This window comes from Thrips palmi, unplaced genomic scaffold, assembly GCF_012932325.1.
Source record: "Thrips palmi isolate BJ-2018 unplaced genomic scaffold, TpBJ-2018v1 HiC_scaffold_7, whole genome shotgun sequence".
Lineage (NCBI taxonomy): Eukaryota > Metazoa > Arthropoda > Insecta > Thysanoptera > Thripidae > Thrips > Thrips palmi.
This window is the reverse complement of record NW_023144634.1, coordinates 3,679,549-3,698,914: the sequence shown is the minus strand read 5'-3', so window position 1 is coordinate 3,698,914 and position 19,366 is coordinate 3,679,549. Positions and strand designations below refer to the sequence as shown.

The 19,366-nt window shown below is 40.4% G+C and overlaps 6 protein-coding genes across 9 annotated transcripts; 3 read left to right on the top strand and 3 right to left on the bottom strand.

The window, feature by feature from the left end:
* Positions 1–77: 77 nt before the first annotated feature.
* LOC117652247 (EH domain-containing protein 3) lies at positions 78–4,687 on the top strand. Its single transcript, XM_034397000.1, has 8 exons — positions 78–208; positions 1,245–2,238; positions 2,336–2,444; positions 2,530–2,694; positions 2,769–2,928; positions 3,022–3,192; positions 3,268–3,510; positions 3,610–4,687. Exons 2-7 carry the CDS (start codon positions 1,436–1,438, stop codon positions 3,492–3,494), a joined length of 1,635 nt encoding a protein of 544 aa, XP_034252891.1. The 5' UTR covers positions 78–208; positions 1,245–1,435; the 3' UTR covers positions 3,495–3,510; positions 3,610–4,687.
* Positions 4,688–4,769: 82 nt separating this feature from the next.
* LOC117652245 (GPI mannosyltransferase 4) lies at positions 4,770–7,997 on the bottom strand. The gene is made up of 6 exons (XM_034396997.1): positions 7,435–7,997; positions 7,066–7,218; positions 6,713–6,977; positions 6,497–6,632; positions 5,877–6,415; positions 4,770–5,796 (listed from the first exon to the last, which is right to left on the bottom strand). The coding sequence occupies exons 1-6, from the start codon at positions 7,490–7,492 to the stop codon at positions 4,824–4,826; spliced, it is 2,124 nt and encodes a 707-aa protein (XP_034252888.1). The 5' UTR covers positions 7,493–7,997; the 3' UTR covers positions 4,770–4,823.
* Positions 7,824–8,995, top strand: LOC117652250 (zinc finger protein 706-like). Of its 3 annotated transcripts, none has more exons than XM_034397005.1 (3): positions 7,824–7,946; positions 8,579–8,727; positions 8,874–8,995. In XM_034397005.1, exons 2-3 carry the CDS (start codon positions 8,584–8,586, stop codon positions 8,961–8,963), a joined length of 234 nt encoding a protein of 77 aa, XP_034252896.1. In that variant the 5' UTR covers positions 7,824–7,946; positions 8,579–8,583; the 3' UTR covers positions 8,964–8,995. The 3 variants fall into 3 exon arrangements, with proteins under 3 accessions (XP_034252896.1, XP_034252895.1, XP_034252897.1); XM_034397004.1 differs by having other exon boundaries at positions 7,867–7,990; XM_034397006.1 differs by lacking the exon at positions 7,824–7,946 and adding an exon at positions 8,191–8,331.
* Positions 8,996–9,261: 266 nt separating this feature from the next.
* Positions 9,262–13,193, bottom strand: LOC117652246 (integrator complex subunit 9). 2 transcript variants are annotated; one of them, XM_034396999.1, is made up of 12 exons: positions 13,060–13,193; positions 12,136–12,530; positions 11,868–12,069; positions 11,631–11,764; positions 11,436–11,548; positions 11,164–11,344; positions 10,936–11,068; positions 10,735–10,837; positions 10,447–10,652; positions 10,183–10,371; positions 9,912–10,106; positions 9,262–9,833 (listed from the first exon to the last, which is right to left on the bottom strand). In XM_034396999.1, exons 2-12 carry the CDS (start codon positions 12,465–12,467, stop codon positions 9,720–9,722), a joined length of 1,902 nt encoding a protein of 633 aa, XP_034252890.1. In that variant the 5' UTR covers positions 12,468–12,530; positions 13,060–13,193; the 3' UTR covers positions 9,262–9,719. The 2 variants fall into 2 exon arrangements, with proteins under 2 accessions (XP_034252890.1, XP_034252889.1); XM_034396998.1 differs by lacking the exon at positions 13,060–13,193 and adding an exon at positions 12,720–12,728.
* A 5-nt stretch (positions 13,194–13,198) lies between these two features.
* LOC117652248 (E3 ubiquitin-protein ligase MSL2) lies at positions 13,199–17,204 on the top strand. The gene is made up of 5 exons (XM_034397001.1): positions 13,199–14,240; positions 14,328–14,442; positions 14,521–14,711; positions 14,859–15,005; positions 15,102–17,204. The coding sequence occupies exons 1-5, from the start codon at positions 13,482–13,484 to the stop codon at positions 15,246–15,248; spliced, it is 1,359 nt and encodes a 452-aa protein (XP_034252892.1). The 5' UTR covers positions 13,199–13,481; the 3' UTR covers positions 15,249–17,204.
* A 294-nt stretch (positions 17,205–17,498) lies between these two features.
* LOC117652249 (60S ribosomal protein L18a) lies at positions 17,499–19,022 on the bottom strand. The gene is made up of 4 exons (XM_034397002.1): positions 18,890–19,022; positions 18,184–18,360; positions 17,784–17,960; positions 17,499–17,694 (listed from the first exon to the last, which is right to left on the bottom strand). The coding sequence occupies exons 1-4, from the start codon at positions 18,905–18,907 to the stop codon at positions 17,536–17,538; spliced, it is 531 nt and encodes a 176-aa protein (XP_034252893.1). The 5' UTR covers positions 18,908–19,022; the 3' UTR covers positions 17,499–17,535.
* Between the last annotated feature and the right edge of the window lie 344 nt (positions 19,023–19,366).

Sequence of the window (19,366 nt, the reverse complement as noted above, 5' to 3'; positions counted from 1 at the left end):
TAAACTGGTCCTGTGGCTTACGGCGCTTACGGCTTGCGGCGCGACGTGGTCACCTAGTACCGACCCTGCGACTCGGTTGGGCTCAGTGATTGCCTCCGACCGCCCCGCCGCCGCCCCGCGCCACTGTCCAGCCGGCCCAGCGCTCGCGCCTCAGGATGAGCTCCACGGGCACGATGAAGAAGAAGTATCAGACCCTCCGCCGCAAGTTGTGCGTACCGCCTCCCCCACGCGGCTTGCAAGCCTCCGTCCCTAGCCTCTGGTTTTCGCGTTTGGTTGGGTCTGGGTCCTGCTGGGGTCCTGCAGGGGTCCTGGGGCACGCGACCATAGCGTGTCGTGTCCTGGACGGCGCGGAGCTGTTCGTCGACCCCTCCCAAGAGAGGAGGAGGGGGCGTCCTTGTGTCATCGGCGGCCGCGCCGTCGCCTGTCATACGCGGTGAAGCATGGAGCTACGCGTGCCGCGCTGCTGACCATTGCGCCAACTTTCTCCACTCAAACAATTTGGACTCATTGAGTTGCCTACTCTTCCAATCTAGCCGCCCGCTGTTCACGCCTCTGTTGGCGTTCACGATTGGTCTGCTCCAGGACCACCGCGCCGTTGAACGAGCGAACGAAAGACCAGAGTGAATGAACGCATGAATGAATGATCGGGAGTCTTTGGGTTCATTCGGGTTTTGCCCGCATCGGAGACACTGGGTTGGAATTGTTCTCACTAGCGGGAAAACGTTCCGAAAATGGAATGGCCGGAAGCGATTCGCCAAAGTGTCACAATGCTCTTTGGTGCTCGGGCCGCACATGGGCCGCACGGCCGTGCCCTTGGGACGGGCGAGGGGCCACGGGACAGTAGGATGGATGTGGGTGGGTCTTCCCTGAACGACCTCGACCTTGCCTTGCACCAGCCAGCTGTGCGCGTTGCGCCTGCATCGTGTGCCACCTCTGTTGCGCCATTCTAAACTCTAAACTCTCAAAACAAATAAGAATAATGATAAAGGAAAGAAGATCGAGTGAAAAATGCGCCAGCGCCGGTGTCACCTTGCTAATAAAAATAAATGAAATGAAATTTTAAAAATCTTACTTCTGGCATAATTCTTTTCAGCGTGGAGCTAGATAAACATGAGAGGTTGGCAGTTGTTGGCTATTTATTGTGTGGGGACGTAAGAGGGGAACAAAATTAAATAAACGATCCCGAGAGGGATCTACTTATTCTACTCTTTATCAGTTCTGATCTGCCAATTTCTCATCGTCAGACATGGCACAGGAAGCGACTGCAGCGGAAGTGGCAGTACGCCCATCCCGAGTCAGTGTCGTCAGTGTGTCAGCGGAGGCGGTGCTTGAGTCACGCAGTCACGCAACGCAGCTGTTGAAGGCGTCAAAAGGTTGAGGTTGTCAGGCTCCTTGAGCCTCCATTTGACGGAAAAGTGTTGAAAAATCCATCAAAATGTTCAGCTGGCTGGGAAGGGACGACAGCAAGAAGAACCCCGACGTCTACGAGAGTGTGACGGAGGGACTTCAAAAAATTTACAAGAATAAGCTGCTGCCGCTTGAAGAGCACTACCAATTCCACGATTTCCACTCTCCTCAGCTCGATGATCCAGATTTTACTGCGAAACCAATGATCCTGCTTGTGGGGCAGTACTCGACAGGCAAGACTACGTTCATCAGGTATTTGCTGGAACGAGACTTCCCAGGCATTCGCATTGGCCCCGAGCCCACTACAGACCGCTTCATAGCTGTCATGTACGATGATAAAGAAGGTGTCATTCCTGGAAACGCCCTGGTTGTGGACCCCAAGAAGCAGTTCCGGCCCCTATCCAAGTTTGGCAATGCATTCCTGAACCGGTTTCAATGCTCGTCCGTTAACTCACCTGTCCTGAAGGGTATCTCCATAGTTGACACCCCTGGTATTCTCTCTGGAGAAAAACAACGCACTGATCGTGGTTATGAATTCACTGGTGTGCTTGAATGGTTTGCCGAGCGTGTTGATCGCATCATTCTTCTGTTCGATGCACACAAGCTGGACATATCTGACGAGTTCCGGAGATCAATTGAAGCCTTGAGAGGACACGATGACAAGATTCGTATTGCGTTGAATAAGGCCGACATGATTGATCATCAGCAGCTCATGAGAGTTTATGGAGCCTTGATGTGGTCTTTGGGAAAAGTCCTGGGAACTCCTGAAGTTGCGAGAGTATACATTGGGTCCTTCTGGGATCAGCCTCTTCGCTACGATGTCAACAGAAGGTAATTGTTCTCATGTTGCCTACCTCTCTGTGCCTCAGCTGAATGTCTCATGCTTTTAGATGAATTCTTAGCTTTGTGTTTTCTTATTATTTTACAGATTATTTGAAGATGAAGAACAAGACTTATTCAGAGATCTCCAATCACTGCCAAGAAATGCTGCTCTGCGTAAATTGAACGATTTGATTAAGCGAGCAAGATTAGCTAAGGTAAATGCCATGAGTTATCTTGCCACAGTGTTCCTTTTGCATCATCATCTCAATTCATTTATTTTTATTTCCCTTTGAATTTTAGGTTCATGCATACATAATTGCTGCTCTGCGAAAGGATATGCCATCAGTTTTTGGCAAAGACAGCAAGAAGAAAGAACTCATCAAGAACTTGGGTGCCATCTATGAGCAAATCCAGCGAGAGTATCAGATTTCACCTGGTGACTTCCCAGACTTGAAGAAAATGCAGGTAATGTTCCTGATATTATGCTGACTATTGTTTTTAATTTCCTGGTCTACTTAATATACCTACTGTATTTCCAGGAGCAACTTGTCCATCATGACTTCACCAAATTCCAGCCTATTAAGATTAAATTGCTGGAAGTTGTGGACAAAATGCTGTCTGAAGATATTGCTCGCCTCATGGCTCAAATACCACAAGAGGAGGAGGCTTACAGAGATGTTGATCAAGGCAATGTGAAGGGTAATGTTTGCTTCTTTGTTTATGTCCTAACTTGATATTTTTTAAAATTTGTAATGCAGCTTTTCTGATGCTTGTGTCCACAATGTTTTATAGGTGGTGCATTTAAGAACATTGAAGACACAATCAGTCCCTTTGGCTACAAGAGGGGTGAAGGCGTCGATGCTGGTGCTGGAGAGATTGAATGGGTGGTTAACAAAGACCGTTCGAAGTATGATGCCATATTTGATACCCTAGGACCAGTTGATGGGAAGGTCACTGGTGCAAGTAAGTTCAGTCATTGTCTTGTATTCTTTGTAACAAATTAACGTTTTGATTCTTATGGAATTTTTTTAAATTTAGGTGCAAAGGCAGAAATGGTCAAGTCCAAGTTACCAAATGCTGTCCTTGGAAAGATTTGGAAGCTTTCAGACTTGGACAAAGATGGATTCCTTGATGCTGATGAGTTTGCTCTTGCTATGCACTTAATTCATGTGAAGCTAGACGGGCATGACATTCCAACAGAGTTGCCAGAACATCTTGTGCCCCCACAGAAGAGAGACATGTGCTCGTTCAATGGTGGTGATTGAGACATCCACTTCAATGGTAATTATCATCCTTTTGGATTTTTATGACAGTTAATTACAAAAGTTGAATTTGTTAAGTGTTTCATCAATATGCTTCTTCTGTTCATCGAAATTTTAGAGAACCAATGTATTGGGATCATTCATGAGGACAAACAGTAGAACTGCTGGCAGTGTGACTAGTGTTGTCCAACTATCAACTCTACCATAGCGAACAAATCCTCCTGCACATGAGTTTTGAATCTAGTTTCAAGGTATCCTGTTACTATGTTAGCTTTTCACCCTCAACACAGACATGATTATATTTGCTACATGAAACTGACTGTAAATGATTTGTAATTGTCAGAATTATTTTACAAGGTGCTTCTTTTAAGTCTGAAGTACTATTTTATTGTTATGTTTTAAATTCTTAAACCTTGTGCATTATTGAAGTGATAAATATGACTTGCATTTATTTAACACTTCCCTAGATGAATTCTGTTATGTTGTACATTTTAAGAATCATGTACCAGTGTTATTTTAGTTATTGTTTAAATTTATATTGTATGATGGGTATGTTTTCAGATAGTTTTATTATGATCTTAAGAGTTTTGTTGTTAATCAATTGATGACTTCTCGGGAGCATACATGCACAAATCAAGGTGTTCAATGCATTTATCTCATGGAGTCCTATGGAGTTTACTTTATATTGGTGATAAAATTGTCAAGTTACCTTATTAAAGCATTGGCTTTACTCAAGAGACCTCGCTAATTCTTGTTTTAATTGAGAAGTCTGTCACCAGTTATTGTGCTCCAGCACTTTTGTACCATGAAAGTAACCTGGGCTTTGCTGAAAGACTGATTGCTTACCAAATATTATTTTGGGTATAAAATTCTAATTGTCTGTATTTTGATACAAGATTTTTACACTATACCGTACTTTATAACAGCATTCCCTGTTTGCACTCTTAGTGAGGCCACTTGACACAATGCTCTTCCACTTAAAATTTTTCTGTAAGGATTTAGTTTTATTCCTGCGCTGCTCTTGGAATGTTCTATATATTTATGTATGTCTGACAGTTAAGAGTGGTGTATCAATATCAGAAAAGTTGGCAGAATATTGTGAAATATTTATTTTAATGTATATAAAGATACTTAAAACATCAATGTCGTGATAATTGTGAAGCTACGGCCCACTAATAAAAGTGCAATTGTCTGAATACTTTGCTTTAATCCTACTTCTTGTCAACACTATGGATCCGGATGCAGGGGCGTACCCAGGATCATTGAATCCTGTAAGCATGATTTGCTAGTGGTATTTTATTTGGAAATTAAGTACAAATACATTACCAATACCTAAATCTTAACAAGATACAATGAAAGACTGAACTGCTTTAAAAAGTACAATAATTGACCTGTTAATGAATCTTCAGAAGTTTGCTTGAGCTTGACATTTTGGAAGTATGCTGGTCCACCTGACTTCGTATCAATATCAGGTTGATCTGTTTCATTATAAAGGTGGTAAACATTTGAAGTAGATAGTATGTTTGACATTTGAGTGAACTGAGGTAATGCTTCAGTTGACATATGTGGATAAAATACAGAGTCTCTCGTAAAAGTTAAATCTGATGCCTGAAAATTAGACTGATCATCAACCAGGCTGGACGGAAGTGCCAAATAAACTGAGTAGTTGAGGTGCTCCTTGTTTTTGGTCGCCTCTGCTTCATGAACAATCTTTTTAATAACATGAACAACATCAGGAAATGATTCTGAGCCTAACTCATAAGCATAAAATTTTCGAGCTATCAAATACTTGGTTTTGGTAACTGGGTCAAAATACTTTTGACGAGAGTTACGTTGCACTAGCAAAGATTGTGGGATGGGATACATAAATGCTGTGACTAAATGTATGACTTGTGTTTTAGTCTGCTTCCGCATGATTTCCTTAAGATGAGCTGTTAAGGGATACACTCCGCCCTGATGCACGAATCCAAAGAAAATGGCTAGAAGACAATTGATCATAATCCACAGATTCATAAGAGATCTGCTGCCCTTGGGTACAGTCTTAGTTGAAGGTTGAGAGTTCAGGGCAGACTTTTTCTTATCTTGAATACTCTCATGTGTCCTGTATGTGAGAGCTGGTTTTGTATCTAAATCCTGAATTTCTTGAGCATGCAAAAACACAAGGGGTAGTGTGATGGGAATAAGGAAACGAGCTTCTTGATGAGGCACTAATGAAAGAAGCATGACGGGGATGAGGAATGATGCTGTCATGAGCATCATAAGACTTTGAGCTCGAGGTAGCTCCCTCCATCGGGCTTGAGAGGCTCTGCAAAAATAATTGAAAAGTATGCATGAAACATACTTGATTAGATCAAAAGATAAGATAGTGGAAAATGTTGAACTTACCTAATTAAAAAGTTTGATACTGCAATAATTCCTGTGAACCCCAAAACATTGTAAAGCAGTGGAATATTCACAAACATGTGAGTGACTCTTGGATGAAGCCCATGATGGGCCAGATTACTTTCCCTGCTATTATACAAAAGGAAATTAAATGGTGTGACAACAAAATTTGCCAAGCTCACATCACCCATTCCTATTTCATTCCATGTCAAATGACCATAGTAAAAGGAATCAGCTAATATGAAAATTAATAACGTCGGGACAGCAGATAATGTGAACAAAAGAATTCTTAAATGAAAGGCACGAATTCCGCAATACTTTGAGCTAATGCCTCGCTGCAACCAAAAGAAAACTGGAGCAAGACTAAATGCAAGAAATGTTGGTCTGTTGAAAACACCAGCTACCACAATGGAGGCGATTGGATAGCATCTACGAAGAGAATGTGAAGGTAGGGCAGCTCGCATTTTGTACAATTTGGTTCGTTCCACTGGTTTAGAAGATGAAGAATACTTTCGATCCAGAAATCCTTCTTGATCAATCACCTATAAATAAATGTCAGAATTCTATATCACTTTTTGTCCATGACTTATTTGGAAGTTCTTTGACATTCACCAAGTACATACCTTATCAGACATTATCATGCAGTCGGCTACCAAAAAGAGTAAGACTGACATCAAAGCCATTTCTAAACTATTTGTTAGTGTCCTTGTTCCATGAATTACTGGGACATATGAAGTTGCAAGAATAAGAAGGCGAGATCTGGTGGCAAAAGATCTATCAAAATAGGCATGACAAAAGTAAGAGACAAACATAATAAGTATAGAGCTAAATTAACAGACCTGAACTTTTGACCATACAAAATGCATATTTTGTACAAACAATAATCAGTTACAAAGGATAGTGCACAAGCTACCAGACGAGGAAGAATAAGCATAATGTATGGAGTGCGGACATCCCAGCCTAAAATATAGCTGAGATCTGGTGTGAACGATCCCAACACAATATAGGGTATACCATAAATAATTTTTGGAATGAGAATACTCCTTATTGGGAAAGTTACATTGAACTCCCATGGTCTTTCGACCTCTAGGTCAAAGACATCTCCTGTAGAATAAGAAGAAGAAAGTACATTTCGTACCAGTAAAATAAAATAAACAAAACTACAATAAAATTTATTTTTCTATTTCCATACCAGCGACAATTTCTACGGTTTGAAAGTATTCATCTGGGTGTATGTACCCTGTTTGAGGAATTAAAGTCAATACAATTCTAAGACAAACCAAAATCCAGTACACTCCTAGGCCTGGATTTTTTGACTTAAATTTTTTTGGTTTGGATTTTTTTTCTGAAACATAGGAGCAGCTCATTAATTTCTGGCGGCACTAAATGAGGAACTTGCCGTAACGTCTCTTCAATTTGGAAACGCTAGTATATCTTGTTCAGAACACAAAGATCCAGCAGGACAAAAAAAATTAAAAGGTCAAAAAAATTCAGATAGAGACATCGATATGGCTTTAAGGCCAGAAAATGTAAGGCATTTTTAAATATCAACAACACAAACCATCTTTGTTGTCATTTGCTGTGTCTTGACATCTCGGGTTTATTTTTTCTGAACCCATGATCAATTTTTGGTCATAACATAAACTAACTAAAGATGAATAGAAAAATGTATCAAACTAACAACTAGACAAATGTTAAAAATTCTAATTCTTTCCCCAAACATTGAAGAATTCTAATTTCTGCTTTGGTGTTTTGCATCGTCTGCCGCAGCGTCTGCTGTGAATACAGGCTGGGCACCTGTACTGAGCATTGAGTGTCCAAATTTTTCGATCAAATCACCTACACTATTCTCCAGTCTGAACAGAATTAGACATTTGATCGGGAAATAATTTGTTTCCCTAACTAATGCATTCAAATTTGATAGAAACACGAAGATTGTTTTACTTTTCTGTAGTTAGGCACTGGTATATTTCTCATCCCAAATCTTGAACTTCCGGCTTGTCTTTTGTCCGTCGCAAGAAAAAACAGACGCCAGTGAACAAGCGAAAGCGAGTGGTGCAGCTGCAATAGCAGGCGAGTAGATTCAGCTTGACGTCACTCGAACGAGTCCTCCAAAGGTTGTTATGTCTAATTTTTGTGTCATTATTTGCTCCTGAATTTGTTCTCGCTCGGCTATCCATTACGTGTCCACGGGCGTCTTCAGGATTGTCTGGGGAAGCGTGCGGTAGTGTGGGTGCCTTGGCCCCAACAGGCACCGATCTGGTCGCGAACATGCCGTGCGGGGTTCTCGTTTTAACGCAGGACAATGGCTCTATGGCTCCGAGGCTCTAGGCCGCCGATGCCAAAGTCTTCTGATGTTGGTTGCCCGTTTTCCTCCCTGGTTTACATCCAAGGAGCCATTATTCAGAGTGGGACTAGCCTGGTAGTTGGCACAGAACACAGCTGACCGACTTGAAATGTATGTCATTCATTGCCCCAAAGCCATCTTCTTCCTTCTCCCTTAATTTTCCTAATTCCATGTTGTCACCTATTTTTTTCGTGCATTACACTGCAATGTGTGTGTGTTTCAACTGTTTGTGGGACATCTCAATTTTTTGATAATTTGTCAAACTTATTTGTCACTTACTGAATGAAAGCCTCACACGCGACATGTTCTGATAATGTTATCCCTAAGTTAATGTCAGTTGCTGGTACGTTTTTTGCAGGTGCCATGGCGCGTGGTCAGCAGAAGTTGCAATCGCAGGCCAAGGCTGCCGAGAAGGCAGCAAAGGCCAAGAAGCAACAAGGACACAACGCCAACTCCCAGAAGAAAGCTGCTCAGCAAGCTCTTGTATTTTCCTGCGCTGTGTGCAAAGTAAGTTCCTTCAGTTCTTGGTACAGAAATAGTTAAGCAATACATATGTATACAAATATTATCCACTCACTGTCTTTTTCATATTCCTATTGGATATTCCTGTATGAATAATATGAATATTTTCTTTTCAATGTGTTTGTTTCCAGGCCCAGATGCCCGATCCAAAGACTTACAAGCAACATTTTGAAAACAAACATCCCAAAAATGACATGCCTCCTGAATTGCTATCTGCTTGAAAAAAAACAACCATTCCGTTCTTTCGGCTCAATATCATTTGTGAAGGGGGGAAAAAGACTTTGCTGATTTTCCGTTTTGATTGTTGGGAAAGGTTAAAGTTCTACATAACTGTACTGTCAGGAAAGAAACTCATGATATTAATGATTGGTTTTGGAAGCTAGGCACTTGACTGAATTCTTGTATGTGATGTCCATAGCAACAAAAATTCAGTCGGTTTGAGTGTTCAACTTCAGTTTGTTTAGTATCTGAGCTAGGCACTTGACTGAATTCTTGTATGTGATGTCCATAGCAACAGAAATTCAGTCGGTTTGAGTGTTCAACTTCAGTTTGTTTAGTATCTGAATCTATCATTTCCAGGAAAAATGAGGGTACTAGATTTTTACTTTCTTTTCATACAAGTGTTGCTGTTTTAAGAGACAATAGATTCATTTGGAAGGGGCATTATGTGATTACCAATGTCTTGCTGTGTGCTTTATTGAGCCTCACATGATTGAACATCTCTTTGCAAACAGTATTTGAAGCTAATTAGGTGTCATATTTTACGTATGTACCATTGTGATGGAGTTTTCTGGCTTTTGCAATGTCTGGCTCACATCCACCTAGCTTACAGCCTCTACATATTCATTCTTTGTAAACCATACTATTCAGTGAAATAAGGTACAATTAATTCTTTTAAGTTGTTTTTATAAGAAGAAATTAATAAAGTTTATTTAATAAAATTGATTTTTTTATAAAGAATTATTTGCCCAACTATTTTATATCTTATTTAAACATTGAAGCAACACTTTGCGCAAACGATGCCTAAGCTGGGGATCACAATACATGTGAGTGGACTTATCTTCTACCTGAATGAGTGCATCTTCTTTAGGCTAGAATAAACAGCCATACAATCAGTTTAGAGTCACTACTACAATTTGAGTGCAAGTCACCAATGAAAAGTTACTTACCAAATGGATGATGTATCCACTTGAACTCTGTTCAACTTTGGCATCAGAGATACCCTCATCTTCGCGCAGTCTTTGAATAAATGTATCAAGGTCAAGAGAACCCCATTCATATCGCATTTGTGAGAGTGTTTCCTCGGGCCTACGAGGAAGCTTCCTGGTAGCACTGTTACTGCCTGTTACTGTTTGATCCAAAACCTGCCAAAAAATAATAGAAAGTGATAGTCCCAAAGTCAGCACTACAATGCAGCATGATAAGATTTCCAATACAAACTTGAATAGAATGATGATTATCCTTAACATGAAGCTGTCCTGTGAGCGTTGCAAGATTTACTCCCAAACGCACTTCACTGACAACTAGCTTATTGCAAACATCAGGACTTAAATTTACTTTAGCACGCTTTCTTTTCAATGGAAGAGTTAATACATCTCCTCCTTTGAATGAGATAATGTTCCTGTCAGTCTGATGAGAGGTGAACAGATGTAAGTCAATTTTAATCAAAATGTGGTTGAAGCTATGCTATTGTACAAGAGTTACCTGCTCTATAGTCAAATCGGTCCGATTGGGTGCTTCAACAGGAGGCTTCAAGTACGACTCAGGAATAACTAAAGTTGTGGGCTTCAAATCTCTCACAAGCTTGTTACCTTGAGTAAAATTTAAGGAGGTGTCGATTGGACAGTGCATTGCTTTCATTGCAAGGGGTTGGAAGGGGGCCAAAGCTTCAAGGTACGGAAAATCTGGTTCTGTAGTCAAAGAGAGGAAAAATTAAAATATGCATCTGTCAGGTACAGTACTTCAGCCAAAAACAAGACACAAAAAACTTGCCTGTGAATACAACAGCATGTTGTGGATTGGATCCCCATAATTCCATAAAATGAACAGAATCACCAAATCTTAGGCTTGGATGGCCACAAAACACTACACAAGGCTATGAACATAATAACAGACATTACAGAATATTAAAATATACCCAAACTGTAACACAAAAAATAAATTTGAAAGGGAGTGATCTGCAGCACTACTTACCTGTCTATATTCAGTGCTGAAGCCTTCAGCATAGATGTTTTTATAGTGTTTTAGGCGCCCATTCTTTATTAAGAAAGCATGAGGGAAAGGCTCCTCTGGCAAGTACACTTTGCTTTGTTTACCTTGGGACAGCCTTGACAGTGAAACAAAAATTCAAGTCAGGTGCTTCTTTGCAAAAAAAAAAAATACAAATAGTATTTACATAAGATAAGTACAACTTGTACTCACCACTCGGCTAAAATGTTGGAATAACCTAGGGAGGTGTCAGCAACAGGCGAAATAAAATACATTGGAACTTGAGTCAATCCTAAATTTTCAAGGTGCTGTGAGAGACACTCAAAGAGGTCATAAATCACACCAGAGGGATAGCAAGGCATCAGTACACAGCCCCCAGCTCGAAGTGTTGTAGCTGGATGATTTTTAATAGGATGAGATATTATGATAAGTTTTATAGAATTCTGAAAGGAAAATAAAGGAAACTTACTCAACCATATACTTACAAACAGTGATGCACAATTCCCCTAGCATGGAATCTGGATTACACAAAGGGGTCTGAGTTAAACCAGTCATAATTAAGACATCTGCATTTTTTAAAGCTGACTGATCCATTGGTCTGGGTCGTGAAAAAAAAAAATCAAACATGAAACATTTTATCTCCTTAATAATTTGCCAAGTTACACTAGAAAGTAATCTACCTTGGATGGGTTGTTAGTGTAGAAGAACCACTTATGTATGCTACTTTTTCATGATCTGAGCTTATAATCCAGTTACTGCTTCCCAAGCAGAAACCAGAACTAATTGGTGTTACTTTCAAAGCACCATATACATCCTAGAATCAGACACAGAAAATTCAGTAACACAAAGTAATTGAATGGTATGTTTATTGTACTACACATTATAATGACTAATGTGATACTTGACAGAATACTCACAAGCTTTTCATCATATCCAACCATTTGGATTCGAGAGAGACTGCTATTTACAGAAGAAAGTGAATAAAGGTGGCGCCATGATCGAGGCTTTAATGAATCACACAATGGTGGAGGCAAAAAATGCAAAATGTCTTTCCAGTGCGATGCTAATGAGGCCTTGGGTGTTTGCTCAATGTACTGAACCAGTTCCTCCAAAAAAAATCTAGAAAATATAAAAGTGTATATGAGTTTGTAATATGGAATCAGAGTAACATTATCATCAGCTTACCGTCCAATGTGAAGAGTTGGTTCTGTTGCATACACAACACCTTCAAATCCAGTTCCCTCTGTTATAAAAGGTAACGCCATCATACAGAGGTAATTAGATATAAGAATTACGTCAATCTCTGAAAAGTCAACTATTTTTTCTTGAGGAACACAGAATTCTGGAGCAGAGTCGATGAAAACACGACCACAGCAGTCTTTGAGTTCACCCTCTAGTTGGGAATTGTTGCAGTCTCGAGGCATCCAGTTGGGTAAGCCACTTAACCGAGCAGATGGTACTAGCGGTAAAGGTAAGAAACTCAAAACTGTTTGTGCTGAGAGGCCACAATCTAGCATGATGGTGATCCCCTTGAATCGGAGCACATGGCATGGTTTGCTGGGATGGCTGCTAAGACAGTACTGGAAAGAAAAAGACAGCCTTAGATATATTTGAAAAGGAAAACACTTTCAGTAGGCTAAAAGCGACTAAAATGCATTAGTCAACCGGGTTAGGAATTGCATCATTGAAACATGTCATAATAGCGTGATAATTTAACAGATCAAGCAATAAGCAACCTTGATAATTAAGGAAGGTGAGAGATCACTTACAAGTTTCATTGTTGCTCCTGTCAAAGTTTCACTCAACAAAACAGAAAAGTGGACACCACTTTGTTGTTGTATTAGTTATTCCACCAGTCATAAAAATCTTGACTAAAAAAGATGTCTCAATTTAATTAACATAATGGCAGCTCGAGCTACTCTTGGAAATAACAACAAATTTCACAAAGTTCGGATGACCGGCGAGCAGGGCATCTCCTTTCCCCTCTCTCCTCTCTCCACTCTTCTCCTCCGTCCTCCCCCCCCCCCCATCCTTCTGATCGAAGTTTGTATTACCACCCTGAAATAAAAAAATACCGTGCTTTACACTGCAGTATTAAAAAGCACTCACCCTAGTTCAAAGCGAAATTTCTTGTAAAATTAAATTTAAAAAGAAAAAATACATTTGAAACTTCAGAGTTTTTTAAAAATCAAAATTGTCTCTCTTCCGATTTAAGTGCGGGACAGTTGGCGAACCTGGTGTAAAAAGTGAGGTTATGAAAGAACGCCTAAAAGTTGGTCCAAATTGTAACGTAATTCCGAGCAATGGGAATCGGCCGTCGTCATGGCGCGCCGATAATCAATTAAATTGAATGGCAACTCTCTTCGTCTGAGGCGGGGTGCAAGTGCGGTCGGCGCCGCCCCTCTCCACAAGGCCGCGTTTTGTTTGCAAACTTTCCGGCGCCGCGCCGCCTCACGCAGCTCGCTGATGACGCCGTGATGGGGTTGCTTTATTTTGTTTACATGTAAACAGTGACAGCCAAGTCAGACACCATGAATCCCACCAGCTTGTTCGTGTCGACGAGCCGCGTGGTGCTGCAAGCTCAAAACGAGGACGACTCGGACTCGACGGACTTGTCGACGTCGTCCTGGGCGGACCTGCACCGCCTGGTGCCTTACTTGCGGCAGTCCTTGTCGTGCACCGTGTGTGCTAACCTGCTGGTGGAGCCGTACACCCCGTCGGACTCGTTGTCGGAGGCCGGGACGGCCGGGAGCTGCCAACACCATGTCTGCAGGGCGTGCCGAGGCGGCCGCAAGAAGCTCAAGCCGTCTTGTTCGTGGTGCAAGGATTACGACGCCTACATCGAGAACGTCCTGCTGCGCATTCTGCTGCAGTGCTACAAGAAGTTGTGCACTTACATCACCAGCACTGCGCTCTACCGCAGCCTCGTGGCTGGAGGCTCTAGCCTGGTTGAACTTATCAATGAAGGGGCGGAGTTTAAAGACGACTACAAGAGTTCGCCAGGACTGTCACGTTCTGCGTACAGTATTTTACCTTGCGTTTACTCAAATGCGCCACCCACAGCTCCTTCTGCATCGCCTCCCAATACGTCACCAGACTCACCTGCCATAGAAAGTTCACAAGAAAATGAACAACCAACTCCGGAACCCCCAGCAGTGTCGAATGGATCTTCACTTTATTCCGTATTTAATATTGGGAGCAAAATGACTTTCAAGAGGAAAACTGTTTCAGCAGATAACAATGCCTTAAATTTGGACTCTTCTGTCAAACATGATCCTGTTCAGCCTAAAGTTAGTTGTGCTTCATCGCTTATGCCACTTGTTAGTTAGAATATTTGTCAAAACGATCACTAATATTGTTTTTCTACATTTCTTTAGCCAAGAAAATCCTTGTCTCTGTCAGGGTTCAAGAAGCCAGCCAAAGGGCTGAAAAGCATTAGAACCGTTAACCACACAACAATAAAGTCTGCCCTTGCTGCTTCTAAAGATCTGGGTAAGGTTGATGTATAAACTGTGCTTTTTGATATAGTGTGGAATTTACTACATAAACTATTCTTTTTGTTTCTTTCAGGAGGAGTAGCTATTGCAAATGTCAGTTCTTTAAATTTGAAGCGCAAGGGTTGCCGTTGTGGTAATGCAACTGCTACCCCAGGAAAGCTCACATGTTGTGGACAACGGTGCCCTTGTTATGTTGACAGCAAAGCCTGCTTAGATTGCCGTTGTAAAGGTTGTCGCAATCCTCATCGACCAGGGGGCCACAAAGTATGTCTGAAAAAATGAAATTTATTCATTTATTTTCAGTAAACCATTTTTATTTTTTTTAGAGCTGGCTTTTGGAGTAGGGCTAAGACCTTTACTGTTCAGTAAATGTTCAACTCTGATGGGATACTTACTTTTTAATTGTTGTAGGTTCGACCTCATATACCTGAGCTTGAGACCTACCAACTACATCTTGGTCCAGATGGGGATGTTCAGACTCTTGACTCAAACACTCAAGTTTTGTCACTAGCATCGCCAAGTGAACTTGCTGCTAGTAATGCTGGGGCCACAGTTCAGGTAAGATATTTTTCCTAGTAATAATATAAATAAAAACAAATCTTTTATTTAATATTGTATAGTTGTTGCCTGGAGTCAATGTATTTGTTTGTTCAGGTTCTTGGTGTTTATACTACACAACTCCATCCAGTGACAACTGTCTCAACCTCCTTACCTTCGGCAATATTAGTTGATGATGAGTCAGCAGCTGTTATGGAAGATTCCTCAGACTTAGAAACAAGTGATGTTGAGGTTGATTGTTAATTGATAAAAAGGGGATATGGGTCCATTTCTTGTGCGTTCATTGATTGGCTTCCTTCTGATTGTTGCTTTATGGAAATAAGTGGAAAGGCTTCAATTTACATTTGTACCCTGCTTTACTCTTTACATTTCAATTTAAACATGTATGGAATATGTTCATCTTGCCTTGTAAATGTCTCAAAGCTACAATATTAGCTAGCAACTGTGTTGGCTTCCATCACAATGAAAGACTGTGTTAGTTTGTTTAAGGAAGAGTTGATTGTGAGAAATGACCATTTGTGTAGTTAGCAATTTAAGATGTGGGAAAAATGCATTTTATTTACTTTCTATGTATATATTGTGTGTAGAGTGTTAATATATTAGTGATTATTGAACAATGAACTGAATGTTAACTGTTAACTGTTTTATTGTAATAGTTACCTTATAAGCACAATCAAGTCAGATGCCTTTTGCAAGCCTATATTGCTAAGGTTATTCTTGTCAGAAATATTTTTTATTATTCTGAGTGATAAGATGACGCATCAGTGTCTTTTGAGACATGTCCTTTGGTTATATATAATATGATCTGAAGTATACCTCCACTGTTACTCAGTTTTGATGAAATCACTGTTCAGAAGGCATTAACTCTTCCTCCTTTTCCCCTCAAATCTCGTGTTCCTACTTTGTCAAATTCTTGTAACTCAATGTTTTGTCTGTCACCTTAAAAGTCTGTATGATAGTGTGTTGCCCACTCTGTTTCTTCCTCTTTTGTAACTTGCTGGATCAATGGTATTTTATCTTAGTATAGATCATTTTGGACTATATTCTTCATTGAGGTGTTATGTAAACAATACATATGTGAAATCTCGTACTTCTCTTTATGTAGTGTCTTCATTCCAGGATTTGTACCTGTTTGAAATGAGTGTTTGACGTAATGTGTTTTTGAAATTATGAATAGATAATTTGAAAACTCTGGTTTTCAAAAGAATTCTTGTCTCTTACTTGCTTTATTTGTTTTGTTAAATGTATTAGGTGAGGTACAATAGGAAGAACGACTTCCACATGTCGTGAGACTAGCTGCCCTTTTAGGAAATTTTATGGGAATGTTACTGGTATTGCAGTCATACATTACTGACCTAGTAGTGTTGAGTTGGTTTCTTATCAATCTATGGCCTCAAGTGGCTGCTTTTTGTTTGACTGCTAAAGATTCAGGTAATTTTTTAAAGTTATGATGTACAATATTAACACCTCTGTGGGGCTTGCTATGGGAGCATTCCTTGTGATTTTTAAGCATAAATTAGAATTGTACATGCTTAGGTGATTTTGCTTGTCATGTCCAATGACCTTCGATGAAAAACTTCAATTCTAGTACTGCTTGTCTGTGTTGCATTCAGCATTAATTCACAGCCATATCATGTGTCTATATTTCCACAGAACTGAATTCCTAATTTTATGTTATAGAATAGTTAGTCCTTAATTTCTTTTGTTTGACTGGAAGTTCCTTGTTTTAGGTCTTGTGAACTATTGATTTCTTCAGTGTGCAATAATTCTCTCTCTAGCAGTCTGTCTTATTATCTTTAATTGTGATGGTTCACTTTATTTTTCCCATTTGGTTCCAGTATGTGAATGTTATTTAGAGGTGCACATTGGTGTCTTTTGCATTCGGCATCAATATTTTGTCAAATTAAATTGTTATGTCAGGAGCAATTGAAATGTGTAAGTTCCTAATCCCTCCTTGTTAATGTCTTTTTTTTTTTTTGGTATAAAAAAAATGCTTTGTAATTTATGGTTTGTTTTCCTGTTATAAAAAAAATTGTTTGCTTTGGTTGGATCAAAAAATATTAACTTATATGAAGTGTCTGTGATATTTGCATGTAGGAGTTTGCACGTGCATATGCACCTGTGGATAGGACTGCTTATGAAGTAGTAAATCTTCAATGATGTTTAGTTCCCTGTTGATAACTTAATAGATCCATTTGATGTCAATTTTCTTCTCCTTTAAGCCAATCGCCCATTTTGTTACTGTCGTTGAATTTGAGATGATCTTTTTCTCCTGGTCTATTAGAATAACACATCAGAGTGCAAATAAAATTTCAAATACAACTGAGTAGAAACTTGTTCCACTTATTCACCTATCCTCCTCTCACATCAACAATATAATGGCTGGTTACGTTATATGCTCGCCATCCAGTTTCACAGAAAAATCAAAAGAAAAAAAACAAAAACTAAACAACCCATTTTTACATCAAGAGAAAGGGGTAATGAGAGAATATGTAGAAAGAAATTTAGTTTATTCCTTCCTAAAAGGAAATTACATAAAGTAGGTTCGGGGGGGCTTGTAGGAGAATGTGGCGAGCTTGCTGCGACCCTGGATGCGCTTGGGCAGAGGGAACCTGATCTTGCTATCGTGGAACTGTTTAACCAGAGGTCGCCTGGTGTTGATTGCCTTCACAACCTCACACTTGATCACCTGCAATAAACAATCACAGTCCATTAATAAACAGAAAATGATACTGACAGGCAAATAAGTAAGTCAGTAAAAAGCAGGAGTGAACATACCTGAATAGCATGAGCACGAGCCCTGTGCCTGGCTCCCATGTCACGGTAGCAGGCGGTGATGGCCTCAGCAACACTAAGGCTCCTGTACTCCCTGTACATGTTGTGGGTACCAGAACGGGAGTTGTATCTCAGCCAGACACCAAAGTTCTTGATCTTGGTTGGGCTCTTCTCAGGAACCTACGAACAGATAGGAATAAGGAATGTGTGAGACTGATACGCAATGCAGGAACAGTAAAGAACATGGTGTTACAAATCAAAGATTGTGGATAAGTAATGTGACTATCAAAAGACAACTAATACAACAGAGGAACAGTTTACAAACTATAGATTGAGCAAAATCTGTGCACACAAATAACACAATGAAATGGAAACGAGAGAAAAAAAAAAAAACAAAGCTTACCAGTTTCAAAGAGACAATTTCACCAGTAGTCTTCTTGAATTTCCTCAACTGGCGCAGGAAATACCAGAAACGACTTTTCGCAACGATAGCATCGGGAGCGAAAATTCGCATGCGGTAAAGGGGGGTTTCTTCATTGTTGGTTGGGATCTTGCGACCCACAACCGTGTATTCCTTCAACTGAAACAGAACGAAAACAAGATTGAACTCAAGGTACAAAATTGCGGACAAACAATGAACGGTAGTAATAGGCGCTCTTCCCACGTCACAGCGGGAAAGTAAGCGGTTCAGCTTCAGGACTGAGCAAATAAAACGAAACCGAGGAGAAGCCTTGTTTCACGGGACTACCCTGACAAACCTAACCCCACTTCCACGTTACAATGGCACTGTTCGAAACGATGCAACATAACGCGCAAGGTGAGCCGGCGTGGGCAACATAGTAAATTGTACATTCTTTTGAGGGCGATAAGATGATTAGTGCATGTTTACGATCAGCAATCACTAATGTGAGACAGCCACATGGCGGGCCATGTTGGTCGAGAACTACGTCAGGCCCCACGCGGCACTTGTTATTGCTGTGCAATAACTGAAATTTAAGGGCCTACCAAAAGAGCAGACAAAATACTCAAGACTATCCTATCCACAAATTAACATGACTGAATGAAATTAATAAAGAGGTGAAATCTTCATGAAAATAAATAAATCTCACCAGCCCCTTAGCCTTCATGGTGCGGGACTCTGTCTACTCAGGAACCGGAAAGACGCTGTACGCCGTCGAAGCCGGCTGCGCCACCTCGAAATAAATCCCCAGCCTTCTAAACACGCGAGGAAACTGTCTCTGCCTGGGAATGAAAAAAACAAATATGCTTCCCAAAAAAGTTCCTTTTTACAGTAGACGCATATTATTAAATAAAATCTCACTACGATTTCAATGATTGAACGGACGACTTTATCAAAACCTTCAAAACCTTCGCGCAACGCAAAAACCACTTCCGACAGTGGCAACAATGAAATTTTAGCGGCAAATTCAAACTTGAGCTGCTTTAGTCTGTGATGCGTCTGCTTAAAACCCATGAACGTCGTGAAATGTATGATTTTTTGTGGATCAATGGCAGCATTTTAACATTTTTGCTTGTGAGCGAAGCCTTTAGGTTGTGTTGTCGAAAGAATAGGCACCAAGGAAACA